General features: G+C 47.2%; 1 protein-coding gene across 1 annotated transcript; it reads right to left on the reverse strand.

The window, feature by feature from the left end:
• Positions 1-2,594: 2,594 nt before the first annotated feature.
• On the reverse strand, positions 2,595-14,717 carry Prss55 (serine protease 55). The gene is made up of 5 exons (XM_041677392.1): positions 14,663-14,717; positions 10,555-10,747; positions 6,632-6,879; positions 4,491-4,633; positions 2,595-2,921 (listed from the first exon to the last, which is right to left on the reverse strand). Exons 1-5 carry the CDS (start codon positions 14,715-14,717, stop codon positions 2,595-2,597), a joined length of 966 nt encoding a protein of 321 aa, XP_041533326.1.
• Between the last annotated feature and the right edge of the window lie 6,289 nt (positions 14,718-21,006).

The following is a 21,006-nucleotide window of genomic DNA, read 5'->3' on the forward strand; positions in this document are numbered from 1 at the left end:
ATGACAGCTCCACCAGGCCGGTCTCAGGGGCTTGTTGGCCTAGTCTGTCCTTAACTTCCCCCAGACTCCCCTCTCTTTGTGAGCTCTCTCTAAGAACCACTACAAAGGAGTTGCCCAGCCCAGGCTCAGCCTTTCTCCCCCTCCTGCGCTGTCTCTACCTGTCACCTGCAGTGGCATTTTTGCAATATGTCTGGTCCCCCCCCCCCCCCCCCAGCAACATGGAGTGCAAGCATCCTGCTCCCGGCTTTATCCAGGTGGCTGGCCAAGGTGGACCTGATTCAGCAAATGTTTGATGACTGACTCACGACCATCAAATATGTTTTCTATAGACATTTACTGTTTGCTGCAACTGCAGGTAGCCTATGACATCTCGTGGGCAGTTTTACTGTGTATAACTCGATTCTTGCCTTACCAAAACAGAAGCTCAACAGATAATTCATGGCCCAAACTAAAAGACTGCCGTCATTAATATTCATCACAACACACACACACACACACACACACACACACACACATGCAAGGTCCCATTTGATCTCTGCCATGGTATAGCAGGTTAGCAGATAGGAGTGTGCATTCCATTTTGGGGACTTGGGAACTCAGTAAAATAAGAAACTTGTTCAAGATCAGCTCCTGAGTGGGGACACTCTGCAGGGGGTGCTTCTGGCTTCACACTGAATAGTTGTCCCATGCTTTCTCTCCTGGACACCTGAGAGGCCAAGAGACCATCACAACGACATGTTTTGGGGATGGTGACAATGCAGTGTGGGCAAAGGGAATGGTGCCATGAGCCTACGGTCTAGAGAATCCTCAGTTCTCAGCACCATCCTCTTGCTGCCAGTCAGCTGGGCAGCCAGGCTGGGGGATGACCTTGGGGGTAGGGTCATAATTCATCCCAAACTCTTAAATTGGGGCTTCACCTGCAAATTCACTCCTCCAAGTCTGAGCTTTCGGTCTTCCCTCTGTCCCTATCTAGGTTCAGATTTCCTCTTTAAGGACGAGAGCCACACTGGACTTGGTCTCCTTCGTGACCTCATTTCACCTTAATAGTGTTTTTAAAGACCCCTGCCTTGGTACAGAAGATCTAACAGAAAGCGGCTTAGGGAGGGTTTATTCTGGCTCAGAGTTTAAGGGCACAGTTATTACCCAGGCACGGGGCAGGGGGAGCAGGAGGCAGCTGGTCACATGACATCCACTGTGAGGAAGCAGCAATGGATGCTGGCGCTCAGCTCACCCTCCTTTTTACTCAGACAGGCCTCCAGCACTGGGAACTGAGCCATCCACATTCAGGGATTTCGATTAATGAATGTGAACAAGGAGTAAATGCCATTGCTCCAAGGCCTCGTGGTGTGGAGGAATAGAGCAGGGTCACTTTGTTGCCCGTGCAAAAGTCACACTGCTGAGTGTTTTGGGAACGAATCCAATTTCAAAGGGAAGAATCATGGCTTCACAAGGTTTCCACAGATACAACAGCGACTTTTCTAAAAGACAAGTGTTCCCGCAGCTCTGCAAAACAGGTCGCTCCACGTGGACGTATACACTTCCTGTGGATCTGCCTATTGGTCTGTCAGCTGTGCATTCAGTGTACAGTATTGTGGGCTCCAGCAATCTCAGGTCTTTGATGGGGTTGAAGATTAGATAGTCATAGTTACTATCCTCCCTTATCTCAGTAAAGACATTTTAGGTACAAGACTTAGACTTTCCAGGACAGGACAGCTATTGGAACAATATCTGCAATTTGCCAATTATCTATGGCTTGGATATTTAGAATGGGTTTCTTGCTTGATGTTGTTCTTGTTGGTTGTAGCTTCAGCTTTGCTTATGTTATTACCTTTCCTTTCTTCTGCACAATACTTGATAGTTGTTCTCATTGTAGATAGTTTTGTGTTAGGATTAGAACCTTCTTATTTAGAAAAAAAAAAAAGGAAATTTTGTGGGATTTCGATCCATTTAGCCAAAGACCTTTGGGAAGCAATCCTTAGGGCATGGTCTTACCTGAGTCTATGACCACTTAAAAACCCAGGAGGAGAAGTCATGTTCTCTCCCTTTCTCCCTTGGGTGGCTAAACCCCAGCTCCCCTAGACAGAACTGCAGACAACAGCAGCTGGATCGTGGTGGTGTCTAATCTATTCTGTACCAGTGTTTATCCCCACTTTATAGCAAAATATCCTTATTTTATATCTAAATAAATTCTTGAGATCTTTGAACAAACTCACATGGGTTCACGTTTCATGGTTGAGCTATTTCTCCAGCCTCCAAAGATGATGGGTAGGAAGGGACGTCAGAATGAAAAGTCTCACAGTTGCTATCTGAACAAATCTGGAGATTTGTTCTAGCTAGAGAAGGTCCCTCCCACCAAAAGTTACCTTGAACCTGACAGGTGACCAAGAGCGAGAACCAGGTTCACCAGAGTGAGCTGTCACTAGTATATTCCATCTGGCTATATCTGCATTCAGTCCCTGAACCAGGGCTCTAGCCTATCTTTGGGGTCCTCTTCTTTCTGTCCTCACCCCAAGCTTCTCGATGTCAGCTCAGATTTGTAGCCAGCCCCAAAGCACAGTCTCACATACATGCCAGGGGTTAGAGACTGCATCTTTTTATTCCCAGTTGGACAGGTCTCTGAGTAACACACAGGACAGAAGATAAGGCAGAAGCCAACTTTGGGGATAGCTCAATGCTGGACATTTGGAGAATTGGCTGTGATTTCTGGCTTTCTTCTTGACAGAGACCTTCCAATGTTTAGTATCCAGGGGCTTCCCCTCTATCTGGGCTATTTTCTCAATCCACTGGGTATAGTTCGACAGCACGGTGTATATTCCTGGGGATCCTTTTTGTCCACAGCTCCTGCCCCAGCTGATGATGCCCACCTGGTACCACCTACTGCCAGGCTCTGCGTTGCAGACAAGCGGCCCCCCACTGTCTCCCTGTGGGCAGAGAACACAGCGCAATATTAAGTCCACTTTAAGTTGTCCATTGAGGCCAGGCACGGCTCCATTGACTTCGCCTACTCAAATTTGTCAAATAAATTTTGTTACCACTTGATGGAGGAAGGTCATTGGTTAAATAAAAAGAAACTGCTTGGCCCTCATTGGTTAGAAGATAGGTGGGAGGAGTAAACAGAACAGAACGCTGGGAGGAAGAGGAAGTGAGCTCAGATTCCACAGCTCTCCTCTTGGGAGCAGATGCCTCAGAGAGACGCCATGTTCCCAGCTCCCAGGCAGACGCACGCACCGAAGCTCCGACCCAGGATGGACATAGGCTAGAATCTTCCCGGTAAGCGCACCTAGGGGTGCTACACAGATGATTAGAAATGGGCTAAATTAATATGTGAGAATTAGCCTAGAAGAGGCTATATAGAAATGGGCCAAGCAGTGATTAAATGAATACAGTTTGTGTGTTGTTATTTCGGGCATAAGCTAGCCAGGCAACCGGGGTGCTGGGGACGCAGCCCCGCCGCCCTTATTACTACAACCACTGACCAAGGTAACTACTCCTTCCTGGCCCCGTGGGAGAGATGCCCTGCTCATGAGTACCTTATGGAGTCATAGGGGGCAACATCTAAGGCCAGCAGTGTGCAGGTTCCAGGAAAGAGGGCTCGATGAGAAAGAAACTCCAGAGAGGGTCCAAAAGATAGACAGAAGGAAAAGTGGTTCAGGGATGTGAGATTTTTCAAATCAGGCTCTGGAAAGGACAGAGAAGAAAGCACACACACACTGTGGGGAGGGCTGTGTCAGGACAAGACTTCGACTCCCAGATTCTACGCTAAGAAAGCGAGGCATGGTGGCCTAAGTCTGCAACCCCAGTGCCAGAGAGGCAGAGACAGGTGGGAATAGTGGAGTCCTGTGGACTTAGTGTCCCTGAAGACCTGAAATCATCTGTGAACTTGTTGCATACCGATCCCCAGTTGGGCGTCAACAGTGTCAGGGCTTACTGTGTACACAGCCTTCACTCAAAGACTCTAAGTCCCTGTGGCTCAAGGCTCTCATGTCTATGTGTTTTTCAGACCGTGTGTGTCTGTGCATACATGTGCATGTGTATGCATATAAGTACTTCTGAGTGTACGTATAGGTTTGCGCGTGTGCAGAGGACAGAGAACAACTTCAGCTCTAGTCTCTCAGATGTCACGTCCACTAACTACTGCTGGACTTTTTGTTTTGGTTTCAGTTTATTTTGCTTGATTTTGTTTGTTTGTTTTGCTTTGAGTTAGGTCGTTCTCTCAGTAGCCTGGAGTTGCTTGTTAGGTTGGCTGACCTGAGAATCCCAGGGAGTCTCTTACCTTCTCCATGCTGAGAATACATGTGTATGTGGCCATATCTGACTTGTTTTCCATGGGTTTGGGGGACCACACTCAGGTCATCATGCTTGCTTTACTGACTGAGCCCTTTCCGGAGCCTGCAGTCTAGAATCTTAATCTATTCAGGGGAAGGAGACACTCTTGAAAGGAAAACACCTATGGGTTGCAGGTTGAGGGAGGGGCCGCTGCCCCTTGTTACCTGGCAGGCATCATAGCTCTCGTTATCATATGCAGCACACAGCATGTTATTGGTCAGCATTGGAAACACCTCCGTGCATTCCTTCCAGTCCGTAATACGCATTGGCACCTTCATCAGGTCGGTTGTCATAGATAATTTGTCGGCTGGCATAGAGAGAAAGCACTTTGGGAAAGCCACCAGGTGGGGGGGTCCTTATGCAAACAATGAAGCTGATTTGGCCCGGAGAGAGCCACATAACCTCCTGCACCAGCCCAAAACACTCTCCTTCATGCTAATCATAGACTCAGTATCCACAGCCTTCGGCTAACCTATACCTGAACTTTATCTATCATCACCTAAGCTGTTCTATTTAACCCTGCCTCCTGCCTACTCTTATTTAGAACCTGAGTCCTCTTCCGGACCATCTCCACCCAGCTCCAAGATTTGACAACCCCAGGAAACACATTAGTGTTTCCTGAAACTCCTATCCCTATCATTTATTGCGTGAGTAAAGCCCTCCATTCCTAGTCACCGTCTCTGGTTGTACCATAGTGAAAAAAATTATGATTATGATTTCCAGCACTGATAGATTGGCTGGATTGTCTTTTGCAAAGATCTAAACATATATATATACACACACACATATATATATGTATATATATATGTATATATACATACATATGTGTGTGTTTGTGTGTTATTGTTATATGTTATATATGTGTGTGTGTGTATGTATGTACATGTGTATCTGTGTCTCTGTGTGCACAAGCACAAAAGAGTGAGTGCCCACAGGGGCCAGAAGAGGGCATCAGATCCCCCGGAGCTGAAGTTCCAGGCAGTTGTGAACCTCCCAAGACAGGTGCTGGGAACTGAACTCAACCCTCCTCCCCACCCCTCACCCCGCAAGAGCGGTACGTAACTTACCCACTGAACCATCTCTAGCTCCTGAATGGATCTTTAGGAGGTGCACAGTTTAAATCTGAACTGTCTCTCTGAATAGACCCATGTTCTGAACATTTGTTTCTCAGCAGATGGGGCTGAGTTTGGAGGCTGTGGAACCTTTATGGGGCTGGGCCTAGCTGACAGAAGTAGGTCTCTCGGACCAGGCCTTTGAAGGTGATTCTTGCTTCCTGGTTCTGTCCTGTTCTCTGCTCCCTGGGCTTATGGGAGTGTGAACAGCTTGTGCCCCATGCTACCTATCACCCCTGGGCTTAGAGCTGCTATGCCCAGCCTTCCCCCCCAAAATGGACCAAGATTCCTGAAACCCTGAGACAAAATAACCCTTTCCTTCTCACATGCTTCTGGGAGATATTTTGGTCCCACACAAAAATTTTTAGAACAGAAGGGGTGACAGGAACTAGCGTCTTGGCCTCCAGTAGCAGGAATTTGCCTGAATGTCTCAACTCTCACCACAGAAATTCATACTTGCCTCCCTCCCAGGGGGCTTTAACCTCGTAGGTCACCATGTTTCTCCTTCCCTGCTTCTAAGTCTTATCTGGAACCAGCAGCCATGATCTACCTGTCTCCCTCTGCTAAACTGCTGAGAGAAGCCAAATTCCAGGCTCAGTTCATGGGAGGCATCGTCGTGGGCCTGAGGCTTGCTTCAGCTGTAGGCTGTGTGGTTCTGATCTCTTACTCACTGCTTGACCTTGGGGGGTGGGGGCGGTTCTTACAGGGACAGTCAAGTGGGGATTTCCTCACACATTCCTGCTCCACATGTTTCCTATTCTAAGTAACAGCCTGACCTGTCGCAAATGATAACATTAACTTCTAAGAGTGGCTGGGCAATGCTTGAGTAGCATTAGAAGCCTAGCCTGGGGTTGCGCATCATGAAAACCTATAGGAACCAGGTAGGAGACATTACTATGTAAGAACTAAAGTAGAACACAGGAGCCTTTGGACAACTATGGTGGTTGAAATCCCATTAAACAGAAAGGACCACTCTGTGTTGGCTGACCACACCCAGGGATTGGTCCAGAGCTGGCATCTCAGCCACAGCATCTCTCTAGCACCCAGAGGAGACTGAGCCAAGGCTCCCAAGAGCTGAGGCTGTGGAGATTTCCTTCACTGAAAGCCTCTCCACCACCTTCTCATCTTTCGTGTCCTATCTCACACCTCCCCCAGATCCTGTAGTTCCCACGAGGCCCTGGGCAGTCACATACCTGAGTTGATTATGCCCCATCCTGCCACCCAACATTCATGCCAGCTGGAAGGGGCAGGATAGAGGGGCAGGCAGATGGGCACTGTCAGGTCGTTGAAATGGATAGGGCTTGCCAGCAGCAACAAGGCAATATCATTGTCCATGTTGATTCTTTTAAAGTTTTTGTGGCGAATTATGTTGGCGACCTGTATTTCCATGTGTGAGGCGGCTAAGTCATTAGTTCCCACTTTGACAGTCAGTTCTCTCGGGCTGGGGACACAGAACAAGAGGGAAGGAAGAAGAAAGGAAGCCTGAATGAACAGAAGTCAAGGGGTCCGAAACCTCTACATCCATTTTAGTTCTAGAGGCCTTCAAGGCCTTGACCTACTGGGGCAGCTGCTCAGCACGTTTAAAGCCTGAATGAATGCAGAAAGAGCATGTTACCTACTTTCCTTGTTGTTGTAATCAAGTATTTGACAAGAAACTATGAGAGGGGAAGCTGATTTGGTCTCAGTTTAAGATTTGGATCACAATCCCTGACTTCAAACTCTACTACAGAGCTACAGTACTGCAAACAGCCTCGCATTGGCATAAAAACAGACAGGAGGACCAATGGAACTGAACAGAAGACCCAGATATTAATCCACACATCTACAAACATCTGATTTTTGACAAAGATGCAAAAAATATCATGCATGGAAAAGAGAAACATATTTAACAAATAATACTGGCATAACTGGATATCAACATGTAGAAGAATGAAAATAGATCTATATCTATCACCATGCACAAACTCAAGTCCAAATGGATCAAAGACCTCAACAGAAAGCCAACCATACTGAACCTCATAGAAGAGAAAGGGGGGAGTACACTTGAATGCATTGGCACAGGAGACCATTTCCTAAATATAACCTCAGTAGCACAGACACTGAGAGAAACAATTAATAGGACCTCCTGAAACTGAAAAGCTTCTGTAAAGCAAAGGACACGGTCAACAAAATGACAACCTACAGAATGGGAAAAGCTCTTCACCAACCCCACATCAGACAGAGGTCTGATCTCCAACATATACAAAGAACTCAAGAAATTGGTCATCAAAGGAACAAATAATCCTTGCCGGGCGATGGTGGTGCACGCCTTTAATCCCAGCACTCGGGATGCAGAGGCAGGCGGATCTCTGTGAGTTCGAGACCAGCCTGGTCTACAGAGCTAGTTCCAGGACAGGCTCCAAAGCCACAGAGAAACCCTATCTCGAAAACCAAAAAAAAAAAAAAAAAATGGATTACAGACCTAAACAGAGAACTCTCAACAGAGGAATATAAAATGACTGAAAAACACTTAAGGAAATGCTCAACATCCTTAGCCATCAGAGAAATGCAAGTCAAAACAACTCTGAGATTCCATTTTACACCTGTAAGAATGGCCAAGATCAAAAACACTGATGACAACTTACGCTGGAGAGGATGTGGGGTAAAGGAAACACTCCTGCATTGCTGGTGGGAGTGCAAGCTGGCACAGCCCCTTTGGATATCAGAATGGCAATTTCTCAGAAAATTGGGAAACAGCCTTCCTCAAGACACAGCAGTACCACTTTTTGGTATATACCCAAAGGATGCTCAATCATGCCACAAGGACATGTGCTCAACTATGTTCATAGAAGCATTGTTTGTCATTGCCAAAACCTGGAAACAACCTAATTGCCCCTTGACTCAAGAATGGATAAGGAAAATGTGGTAAATTTACACAATGGAGTACTACACAGCAGAAAAATATAATGGCATCTTGAAATTTGCAGGCAATTGGATAGATCTAGAAAACATCATATTGAGTGAGGTAACCCAGATCCAGAAAGACAAATATCACATGTTCTCACTCATAAGTGACTTTTAGACATAAATCAAAGAAAACCAGCCTACAATTCACAATCCCAGAGAACCTAGACAACACTGAGGACCCTAAGAGAGACATACATGGATCTAATCTACATGGGAAGTAGAAAAAGACAAGATCTTCTGAGTAAATTGGTAAGTGGGGACCATGGGAGAGGGTTTAAAAGGAGGGGAAAGGAAGGGAGGGGAGCAGAGAAAAATGTATAGCTCAATAAAATTAATTAAAAAAAATTTGGTCCACTATGACAGAGAAGGCATGGCATGAGAGGGTGAGGCTATGTGCTTATATTTGTATTAAACAGGAGCAGATGAGACCGTGGCTGGAACTGGGCTGAGTTATCAAGGTCCACCACCCAGTGACATACTTCTTCCATTTACTCTCCAATCTCCTAAAGGTTCCCCAACCTCCCAATACAACACTACAGCCTGGAGACCAAGTGTTCGAACACATAAACCTACGAGTGACATGGCACATTCAGACAGTAACACAGGGAGTAGACTTGTGACCTTCGGGTTTCCAGACCTGAATGAGATAGCAGTGTGTAACAGAGCAGAAACAGATTTCAGTTATGGGTTCTCTGAAGATTCCCCACCCCCCAATTTGCTGCCTAGTTTTATGTCAACTTAATAACAAGGAAAAGTCATCCAGAGGCAGGAACCCCAATTAAGAAATGCTTTCATAAGATCAGGCTGTAGGCAAGCCTACAAAGCATTGTCTTAATTATTGATAGGGAAGGGACAAGCCCGTTATAGGTGGTGTCATCTCTGGGTTGGCCTTAGGTTCTGTAAGAAAGCAGGTTGAGCAAGCCATGAAGAGCAAGCCAGTAAGCTGCACTCCTCCATGGCTTCTGCATCAGCTCCTGCCTCCAGATCCAGCCCTGTTTGAGTTCCTGTCCTGACTTCCTTCAGTGAAGGACTATGATGTGGAAGGGTAAGATAAACCTTTTCCTCCCCAAGTTGCTTTTGATTGCGGTGTTTCATCACAGCAAGAGTAACCCTAACTAAGACACCCCCAAAGGACCGGTTGCCATAGAGCAAACCAGCTGTCAGAGTGGCAAGGTGCTGTCACACAAATCAGCAATCACTGTTAATGTCATTACATCCGCCGACCATTTAGAAATGAGGACCAGAGTTTCTCCTGGAGCTTCCACTGGCCACACAGAAAGAACTTCCTGAGCAAAGCAATAGTCAGGTGAGATGGCCAGGGTCTCTTTAGCTCTCCTAACCAGTCTCCAAGTCTTCTTCAAGAGCAGGAGCTAGCATGCTTGGGTGGGTCTGGAAATAGAACCCATGAGATCAAACATGTTTGGCAAAAACATGACTGCTGTGCCATCCCACATCCCATTCTGTCTCTTAATTTATTATTTTGAGACAAGGCTTCTCTCACTTAGCTGCCCTAGCTGGCCTCAAGTGAGTGTTCCTCTTGCCTTGGGTTTCCAGTAGCTGGGATTACAGGCTATGCCTCCGTTTCCTGCAGTTTTCTTAAGCTTTCTAAATGAGGTGAAGGCAAAAGCCAGACTTTCCTTCCTGCCTTTGTCTACTGGGTATGCACTTGGGCAAGCTATATACATTTATCAAAACTTAATTTTTCTATCTACAACATAATGGTTTCTTTTACCTCCTTTTAAAGGTCATTGAATTAGTATCGAAGAAAAGTCCAGGCAAAGACCTCGGTGCATGGGTAATTGCCAAGCAATTCTAGGTGCCCACTGATGGCCTAGGACAAATCAGTCTTCATAACAACCAAGAAGGGGGCAACAGACAGCCAAATAGGCCAGATGGGAAGTGTTAGAACTTCCTTCTAGAAGCATTTGAATGTCTTAGGAGAGGTAAGGGGCCAAGCCATCTGACTCTGTCAGCTGCAGGTGTCCCTAAAAGGGACAGGGGTAACCTCAGGCACTGTCTCTGGTCACTTGCTTCAATATCCAAACTGATACTGGGGAGGAAGAAAGTCATTTTTGTCTGCCCAGGAAGTAATTGTACTAGGATTCCTCTCACAGCCTGTGTGTGGCTGAGAACGTGCCACCCCCCGACAACCTGGGCCCTCAATACTTACGAAATCTCATCATCATAAAAGCAGTGAGCCACGGTGATGATCCACCACTTGCTGAGAATGGAGCCACCACAGAAATGATGTCTCTTTTCTTGAATGCTCACCTGCCATGGAAACTCACCCACCTCAGCCTCCTGCCCTCCTATGATCCTGGAGTGTCGAGTTCTGCTGTCATACAGGGGTCTCGTACCACATTCTGCAGGGAGGGAAAACAAAAGGGAAAAATAGATCCTCCGTCAGCCTCTGTCGGGACAGGCTGGGTCTAGCTTGTGGGGAGAAATCCCTGGGGATGTTCTGAGGCCAGGACACCAAGGTTTCCCCACTGTGATAGGATAGGAAGGAGCCCATGGCTCTGGATGGGGTGGGGGTGAAGGTGTTGGCTCTGTCTACATTCTTCATGGGGTCTCAGGCTGGTGGCTTTACCAAGCCTGCTTCTACACAGTGAACCTGGAAGAAGACACTTTCAAAGTCCAACTCCAGTGTGGGGATGTTGGAAGCAGTGAGACCCCCAGATCCTGAATTTCTTGTAATCCCCTGATCTGAGTGCCTACAGCTGCTCTGAGCAAGAGACCTTCAGGAGTTCCTGATGGCAGGAGAGTGGTTTCTGGTGGGTTTGGCTGGGGTGTGGCTATCTCTATATAATCTGCCCGTGGACACAATAAAGGGGGCATTCTTGGGGAATTCAAGGATGACCCGTGTCGCTGTATCTCTGTCTATGTGTATCTGTGTATTTTAACCTCCAGCCCCCTAGCCTGAGGCTCTCTAACTGGGTGCCAGCGCACAGAGCGCAGACAAGGGGGTGGGGGTGCGTGGCATGGGGAGAAAAATATGATGTCTAGAGGGACACACCAGGTCTAGTAGCTATGACACAGGACTGGCAAATATCTCCCCTGCCAAAGCAACAGAGATTTGGGGGGGGGGAGTGAAATTAGTCTGCTGACCCTCAAATGGCTAGCGGCATGGTCTTGTCACCATAAAGGCCCTGAAGAAAAGAGAGGCAGGGGTAGGGAGATGGCCAGGTTGGCAAAGCTCTCACCACGCAAGCACAGAGTCCTGAGTTGGAGCCCCTAGAACCCATGTAAAAAAAAAGTCCAGGTATGGTAGTGTGTTTATAACATCAGTGCTGGGGAGACAAAGATAGGCATAACCCTGGGCCTTCACTGGCCAGCCAGCTTCACCTACTTGGTGAATTCTAGACCAGTGATGACACCCTGTCACAAAAGACAAGGTGGACAGTGCCTGAGGAACAACACTTGAGTTTGTTCATGGCCTTTACACACATGTGCATACATGTGTGTGCTGTCCCGAACATACAAGCCCGCACGCGCACACACACACACACACACACACACACACACACACACACAGAAGGGAGAGTCAATGCAGAGAGAGAGATACTACAGAGCTGGCTCAGTGAAGGAAGCAGAGGCCCAGACAAGCCACTCAACGTCAGCACACAGGCAGGGGCAGTGCTCAGACAGGGCACGGCCCCATCCACCTTTGCCTTCACCCTGGGATCCCCACACTGCACTTCTACCCTACAGACCAGTGAGAAGAAATTGGTGTGACTTAAACCTCTTAGCCTGTGTTGATGTGACAAAGTCCTGGGTAAGGAAGAGGTTCACAAGACCCCCAAGAAGACATGAAAAGTGCCAGGACCCACTAGGAGCCTTCATTATTGTCATCTGGTCCGTGTAGAACAGTTGTGTCACTCAGCGTCTGGGGACAGAGATGACAACTACTGGGCCGTGAAAGGAAGCCTGGCTTTAGCAGCTCTTCTCCAGAGCCTTAAGCTGTCTGTAATACATAGATATTTTCTTCGGGGCTTTGGGCCTCACTGTTCTTTTTGTTCACGAAACACACTCGCGGCGCTCACCTTGTATCTGACACTGTTCTAGGTGCTGTAGGAAGATAAACTCACAGTTTTCATGATCACCCTGAAGTCGTGCTACCCCAGACACAGGCTAAGTAACTCATCCAAGGGCATGCAGCCTAGTCAGGCGGCCTGACCAAAGCCAGGCCACCTGCTTCTCAGCACTCCGCCTGGAACGTTCGTGCCTCGACTGCCCGCTTGCTCTCGTTGTTTGAGCTTCCCCCTAAGAATCACTTCTTCAGTGACACCTCCTCTGGACTGACCTCTGCCCTGGCCAACCTTGTTGTCTATGCAGCCTCAGGTGTCGCCATTGTGTTTCAATGATTGTGGAGTGCATCTGTCTGCCACTGATCCCAGAATGCCAGCTCCAAGTGGAGAAAGCAGCATACATGTCTTGGTGATGCTGTGTCTCGAGGATGGGCCATACCTGTGAGAGACACACTCAACAATCAATGGACTCGATCCTCTGACTGAAGGATTCTATGCTAGAACTGTCTTAAGGGGAAAAATCTGCCTACTGGAAGATGTCCCTTCTGGGGGTTCCATAATAGCTACAGATGGGAGACAAGCTGGTGTCATGGTGTTTGTGCCCTGAACTATTTCTCAGCTGTGAAAATGAGGCTCGTGGGGAGTTTCTAATGATGTGGGGGAGGTACTTGTGATATAAATGTGAATGAAAAGATCAGGATAAAAATCAGATTTGATGGGGTCAGTGAGAAGGCTCAGTGGGTAAAGCCACTGTTGCCGAGCCTTCTCAACTGAGTTCCACCCCAGGGGGAACTAAGTGGTATAAGGAGGCAGCCGATTCCGACAGCTGCTCTCTGACCTCCACATGAGTGCTATGAGACACACCATACACCACACCACACACACACACACACACACACACACACACACTAAATTAAAATGTAATAACATCAAAAAATCCTACTTGAGCCTTATGTGATTTATCTTATTACAAATTTGAATGTGCACGTGTAGGAGCCAATGTATCAGGCTAACCCCAGAGAGGGGCTTGGCTGACTAGTGAGTGTCGACACCAGGCCTCTCTCTGCTGCAGCTACAGAACTCGCTAGGACCCTAGTTGCAGACAGCAGAGGCTGGTTTGTGATCTCCTTGTTCAATGACTCGAGGAGACACTCCTTAGCCTTGCTTATCTCCTCTCTTATCTCATCCCTAAACTGGTCTGAAGCACTCCACCCATCAGGCTAGCCCATGGCTCAGATGTGATGATGATATTTGAAGTGTCCCTCGAAGTGCTTGGCACAGAGCCCAGTCCTCAAGCCACAGCTGATTCAGGACTTCTCAGAACCACTTTGCACCGAAGTCCCCATGGGACTGGCAGACAAATCCCACTCTCCACATCTTTGGTCCTGGGAACACCCCACATGGAAGCAGCCAGAACACAAAGCCTGAAGGCAATGTCAGCAGCTCCCACGGCGAGGAGTCATTTGAACGACTTGGACTCTGCAGGGACAAGTTCTGCCAATGGTGTCCCATGCCTTATTCCATGGAGTGTCCCCAGGCCACTCTGAAGGCTGGGGAGACAGGTTGTCTCTGCTCAAAGGCAGTGTGAAGAGCACCCGAAGAAAGTCTGGGTGTTGCTCAGACTGGTGCAAGTCAATGTTGTGTCCCTGTGGTTGTGGCTTTGGGCTAATTTCCCCCACCCTGAAGTTGTACAATAAACCTGGATTGTCTGGGAGGAGATTGGGGATCAGTTAGCAGCATGCTCTCACTGCTCTTGGGGTTCTCTCTGCAGGTGTGATATGACCAACTGCCCCAAGTTCCCATCCCCTCGGCTTCCCACCCACGATGGACTATGCACCCTTCAACTGTGAACCAGAAGAAGCCCTTTCTCCCTTAAGTGGTTTTTGTCAGAGTATTTAAGTGTAGAAATGGGGGCGGGGAGTTCAGTCACTTGACTACTTCCTGGCCCAAGCTCTGGGAACTTCCTCATTCATTGGTATTGGTGAGGTAAAATTTTAATTTTCCAAGCTAAAACTTGGAAATTCCAAGATTAGACAGGTATCCCCTAAAAGGGATGGGTGAAGGGTCTGTGCTCTTGGAGGTAACCTCCTGGTGGCCTGTTAGCTAACTCGTGGGACATGTCCGCTGTTTCCTTTGTCCTTAATGCTCACCACATAGGATGGTAGGATGAAGGAAGGTGAAGAAAGCAGGTTTCCAGGCTGGCCCTACTTGGGTCAGCAGCTCTGGCCAGAGGGAGAGAAGTCCACATACCAATATTTGCCCCCAGGGTGTGGGCAACAAGCAGCAGAATGGAGGGCAGGATCATGGCCCTGGCTGGACTGTGTGCTGGAGGTTAGGAGGCTGAGTCCATGGTGCCAGCTGGCTGCTCAGATTCCTTAAGCTGCCAGGCTATTTATGTCACAATGGCTGTGTTGAGACCTCACACAAAGTCACAAAGACTCTTCTTAAGTCAGTGTCTTTCTGTGATGCCTCACCCAGGACTTCACTCTTGGAAAACTTCACTCTTGAAGACTTTCCCCCTTGGAATGGCCCTTACAGTTGGCCTGATTTCCTATCCTCACCACACAGCCCTCTTCAGAGGCTTTGTGTTTAGTCCCATTGTAACTGTTTCTTCTTAAGGTTCATGAACTTCTCTTTCTGGGGAGCCTACCACATTGTGGTATACTGTAAAAGTCAGGTGAGGTTTGCAAACTGGCCGCTAGGCTGGGCACTAGATGAGCTTTGCTGAGACAGACATTCTTGTCAACTAAATAGGTACCAGATTCTCAGCCTCTTAGGCATGCTGATAGCCACTGTTGGACAGTTCACCCTGTGTCAATCTAAGAAGTCCCAGTTTTGATACACATGTATTCATTTTTGATACACATGTATTCTATTGGTTACATTTCTCTGAAAAACCCTGATACACCTACCACCCATGTCCACAACATAGGAAATCTCCATCAGCTCTCTATGTCCCAGGGAGCAGAGAGCCATGGGACCCAGTCCCACAGATGGAACATACACAGTCCCGTAGAGTACAGTCTCAATAAACCATAGCTTCTTAACCTGAGGGTCATGACCCCAGGCGGCGGGGGGGGGGGGGGGGGGGGTCACATGACTGAATGTGGGAGCTGTGAAAACTTGAGCAACAGTGAATGAAAATAAAAGGAAGAGTGATCGGAAGTCTTTCTGGCAGAGCTTGTCTATGTGGCCCTGTGGGAGGTGGCCATGTCTGCGGTTTTCAACACATGACATGTATGTTCTGCATGGTGTGTGCCACGCTTCACAGCATTAACTTCAAGGCTACAGCGTGTCATGGACTGCGTGTACTTACAGCACCTACAGTCTTCAGCTCTCACAGAAACTGTTTCATGATGGTGAACTGAGAACTTTGATATTCCCCTGCCATTGTTCCTCTGCACATCAGTACTGAATTAGGATATCTTTGCATGGTATTGGGCTAGAGTATTTGACTTTTTAAAAATTGCTGTTTAAGTTATTGAGTTTGACGGATCGTTCAATGAATTTCGGCTTGGGGTTAAGGCAGAGTTTTTGATGGTTTTCTAAAAAGACCCGTCCTGCCATTTTTTTTTTAAAAAACATGAAGTTGCATTCTCCGCACTGAAGATTATACAATAAAAATGTTTATCAACCTTGAAAAACATTGAAGATAGTTTGTGAAATGTTCAGTCAAGATTTTTTTTTTTTGAGGCAGAGTCTTGCTATACAACCCTGGCTACCCTGAAACTCTTTATTTAGACCAGACTAGCCTTGAGTTCACAGATGTTTATCTGCCTCTGCCTCCTGAGAAACGGGATTGAAGATGGGTACCACCACACCTGACAAGATTTAATTCTTTATATGAAACTAAGCAAGCTCACCCACCTCTCTAGTATACAAATTTGCTTTCATCTTTAGTAAATGGGAAAATCATGTGTATCCCAGAGTCATTTTAAAATAAACATATTATGTATATTAATAAAGATTTGATTTTTATATGTTTTATATACTTTGGTGAAAAGATACAGATAAAAATGCTTACAAAGTGTGGTGGTTTGATAATCATGCCCCCTGTAGGCTCATATATTTGAATGTTTGGTTCCCAATTGATGGAACTGTTTGAGAAGGATTGGGAGGGAGGGCCTTGTCAGAGTAGGTGTGGCCTTGATGAAAGAGGTGTTTCCCTAAGGGTGGACTTTGAGGTTTCTACAGATGCCCCATGCCAGAGGCCCAGTCTCTCTCTTTCTCTGCCTGTTACCTTAGAATCAGGATGCAAGCTCTCAGCTTCTGCTCTAGTGTCATGCCTGCCTGCCTGCTGCCACAATCCCTGCCATAATGGTCATGAACTTGCCCTCTGAAACTGTAAACAAGTCTCCAATTAAATGCTTTCTTCTATAAGTTGCCTTAGTCATGGTGTCTTTTCATGGCAATAGAATAACAACTAAGGCAAGAAGCCTGCCGTAATCTGTAGTACACACCTTCCTCCTCCTCCCTAGAATTGGATGAGCACTGGGCTCAAAGTAGAGGAAGCAACCTTAGGGCCTGAAAGAACCTGCAGAAACTCAAAAGAAGGTACAGGATAAGCCACATCACTTAGGGACCATTGTCTGACTGATGCTCCAGAGGCAACTAGAAAGACATCCTCCTGGCGGTGTCACCAAAGTTCTAGCCAGTGATCTCTTTGAAGAGCAGCTTGGGGCACTGAGAAGGATGTGAAGAAGGGAAAAAATAGTGATACCCTTTCCTTTTGCTTTTTTTTTGGTACAGAGTTTTCCTTTGTAGCCTAGATTTGCTTGAACTCACTAAGTAGCCCAGCCCACCTTGAACTCCCAGCAATCCTGCCTCAGCCTCCTGAGTGCTGAGATTATAGGTGTGAACTACAACTTAAAATGAGGGTTTTTTTTTTTTTTTTTTTTTTTTTTTTTTTTTTTTTTTTTTACATTTAAGTGTATCCCAATAGTGATGCCCTTTTCTTTTGCTTTTTTTGGTACAGAGTTTTCTTTTTTTTTTTTGATTTTTCGAGACAGGGTTTCTCTGTGGCTTTGGAGCCTGTCCTGGAATTAGCTCTGTAGACCAGGCTGGTCTCGAACTCACAGAGATCCGCCTGCCTCTGCCTCCTGAGTGCTGGGATTAAAGGCGTGCGCCACCATCGTAGCCCAGTCCACCTTGGACTCCCAGCAATCTTGCCTGAGTTTCCTGAGTGCTGGGATTATAGGTGTGAACTACAACTTAAAATGAGGGTTTTTTTTTGTTGTTTTTTGTTGTTTTTTTTTGTTTTTTACATTTAAGTGTATCCCATGCGCTGATTGGGACATTCAAATGGGAACAAAAAAGTTACTACTGAAATTCACATTATTTAGCTGATGCTCCATGTTTTCTTTGGGAAACTTCTTGTGTGCAAACTTCCAAGCTTAAGCCTGCAGGTTTTGACCCAGTGGGTTTAGAGGAGTGGAATGGGGGAAGCATCCAGGCCAAACACTTCCTGAAGTTCTTTCTGCATATCTATAGTGCCACCCCAGGGCCGGATGCTGGCTTATTCCTGGGAAATCCAGAGTGTGTCTGGCTGAGTTGAAAGACTTGCAGCTGGGTAGGGTCTTCTCTTAGCCTCTGGTTTGTTTGGGGACCCAGTGGGTGCTGGCAGGGAAGAGACACTTGAGATAGTCCCAGGATGCATCCATACATCTGGGAAGACGCAGGGAGTCTATAGAAGGAGAACAGGGGATTCACAATAGACACTTGGAGCCTGAGAGGAGAATGGGACCTTGGCACCATGAAAGCTTCTCCTTGGCCTGCCTGGAAGAGTGAGGATCTCCCGCACATGCCCACCTGCAAGAATTAGCCATACGTGGTGTTCAGACCCAGAGAACACGGGTCTACTGTGTAGGCTAGCTCACCTGCCAGCAATCTTCCCCAGCTTTGACCCCAGCTTTGGAGAAGAGGGAGAAGAGCCAGTGCTGAAAAGGAGTTGTGCCTTGAAACTTTGTCTGAGGAGGGAGCCGAACAATCAGAATAAAAGTCCTGACTGTGACCAGGGAAAACTGAAGCTGGGTTTGGGTACAGTGCCTGTAGAACCTTTGCATGAGACTGGTGGAGAAGCCATGAGGTACCTCAAACATCCGTCAGAGCACAGCGAGTCATTCCCCTGTATGGTGCACAAACAGAGCAGGGAGCTCAGAGCTGCGGTTGATCATGGTCCTAAGCCTCTCTGTGCAAACACCACAGTCTGATTCCCCTCCCTTTGCTGGTGCCTTTAGAGCAAGGTTGGGATTGCTTATCTATCACTGGGGGAAATGTGAACCGAACAAGGGACCTGATATAGGGAGGCAGACGTCAAGTAGGAGTGACATGTTCCATTCGTGCCCAAGCTCTTATGACTTGTGGCCACCTGGTCATTACTGCTTTCTATGGAGCTAGAAATGGGCTCCAAATCTCCTTCAATGGTGCAGTGTGGGCAGCCATTACCACGATAACTTAACAAAACCCACTGTCACAGATGGAGCATCATGTTACAAGGCCTCCTCACCAGCATCCAACAGAGGCCGTGGAACTCACCTGGGGACACTTTGTTCCTGGAGGTGTCCTGCCATTCACATCGCCCATGACTAATGGACAGGTTACCAAACTGACTCTGCTGTCAGCTGTGCAAGCCACCCACCTTCAGAGGCAGCTTCTACCATGCCCATGAAAGACTGGGGAGTACTTCATTTCTGAGTTATTTTTCAGTAACAGTCCTCTCAACTAGTTAGAGGGTGGCTGTGGTCACAGTGACCACATTTGCCGTGACAATGACAAGGAAGATCTATGACCCAGGTCACAAGGTAACCACAACGTATGCATTTAAATCAGGGAAGGATCTTAATCTCTGACTTGTCCTAGACATGAGCTTGGAGGTCACCTTGCTGTCCCCCCTCTCAGATTCAAAGAGAGGCACACCTCAGGCGTGGAGCACTGGTTTCCTCTCGTGACTCCTCCTGGCAATGAAGTCATTTGCTGTCTTCTTCAGTGTGCAGAAACATTCCACAAACTATGTTGAGCTATGCCTTCCCTTGTTTCGTGGGAGAGAAAAGAGACTCAGGCACATTTTGGGGACCCTTCTTCTTTCATGGGTGCTTTCAGATGATCTCTAATTCTTCCATAGTTTTAATAAATGTTCTTGGACATTCATGAGGGGAGAAGACACTTAATAGACTTTAAATAACTTGCTCAATACAAGCCTTGGCGGGTGTGTCCAGGATGGAACAAGCTCCCCCGGCCCTGAGTAGGAGGCAAGACTTCTCAGGCCCTCATTTATTCAGTCTGATGTGGGAATAAGGGGTTTCTTGGTGTGGAAGCAATAAAAATGAGGTCAAGCCACATATTTTGGATAAGCATTCAAAACTTCACTGAGGTGAGAGATGAGAGAAGGACGGCTTGAGGATGTCCTCGGTGACTATTATCCTAACCCACAACAAAGCTAGTGGGAAGTCAATATATTGCTTAGTTGTGAGCTAGGCAAAGGGGTGGTAGTGTGGGAAGGATCCTAGGGTCATCTCAAGTGTCTCTCACTGAGTAGTCCAGTGGGTGCTTGTCTCAACAATCTCATCAATAACCATCCTCCTTGTCGGGTCTCATCTGGTGTTTTACTAGAAAGCTGAGAGTGGTCAGTATTGAGGGTAAAGGAAACGAAATAGTTAAAGGCCCAGTTTGTCTTTGGCCCCTTGTGGTGGTCCCCACCCACTTTGATTCCAACTACTTACTAAGGACCTAATAAGTAACAGACAGCATGCTAAGAACAGAGGATGTAAGAGCAAAGAAAAAGAAAAGACCCTCGCCCTCACCAGAGTTATAATCTAACAGGGGAACAAACTGATAATGCTGAGGATGTGGACTGTGTTGATATCCACTGGAGATAAGACAGCAGGCAAAGCAGAGAGAAAGAGAAGGGGGGGCGCCTTGGGCAAGGGCACTGTAATAGCTAATGCTGTCTTAATGAAATATGAAATCACCTAGGAGACAGCCTCCAGGGGATTATCTAGAGTCAGTTAACTGAAGTATGAAAAGCCACATCAGCTGTGGGCAGCACCATCCCTTAGGCTGGGATCCTAGACAGAATACAAAGGAGTGTCCATCTCTCTCTGCTTCCAACCACGGAGGCCATGTGGTCAGCTACCCCACATTCCTACCACTATGATTTCTTCACCGTGATGGACTGTACCCTCAAATTGTGAGCCAAAAGAAACACGTTTTCTTTAAGCTACAGTTTGTAGGGGCATCTCTTCATAGCAAGAGAGTAAGTAATTATCCAGGTGGGACACTTTGACCAAGCGACTGGAACCTCGAGGAAGTTGAGAGGCTTCTAGAAGACTTAGGGACCTTGTACATGCCACTGTTTCTGAAGCAGGAACTTCATTCCTGCCGTGTGCACTCCTTCCCTGAGAGACAGGACCGTTGATGGAGAGCAGATAGGGCAGCATCTTCCAGTAAGCTGAAGGTGCATCCTGGAGCTGCTTATTCTGTCAGCTTCAAGTTAAGGATAACTAGCATCTTAAAATGCTGCTGATGAGAAGAATGATGATGTGGAGAAGGTAATGATGGATGATGGACAGATGATGGGAGTCGGAGGAGAGATTCAG

Source organism: Microtus oregoni, unplaced genomic scaffold, assembly GCF_018167655.1.
Source record: "Microtus oregoni isolate MIOR12 unplaced genomic scaffold, Mior012 000001F_ref0000356, whole genome shotgun sequence".
Classification (NCBI taxonomy): Eukaryota; Metazoa; Chordata; class Mammalia; order Rodentia; family Cricetidae; genus Microtus; species Microtus oregoni.

Coding starts and splice junctions, on each gene's coding strand:
- Prss55 (XM_041677392.1), bottom strand. CDS start 14,717: ATGATCCTGCCCTCCATTCTGCTGCTTGTTGCCCACACCCTGGGGGCA. Junction 6,880..10,554: donor TTTTATGATGATGAGATTTC/GTAAGTATTGAG, acceptor CTGTGTCCCCAG/CCCGAGAGAACTGACTGTCA. Junction 4,634..6,631: donor ATGGGGCATAATCAACTCAG/GTATGTGACTGC, acceptor TCTCTATGCCAG/CCGACAAATTATCTATGACA.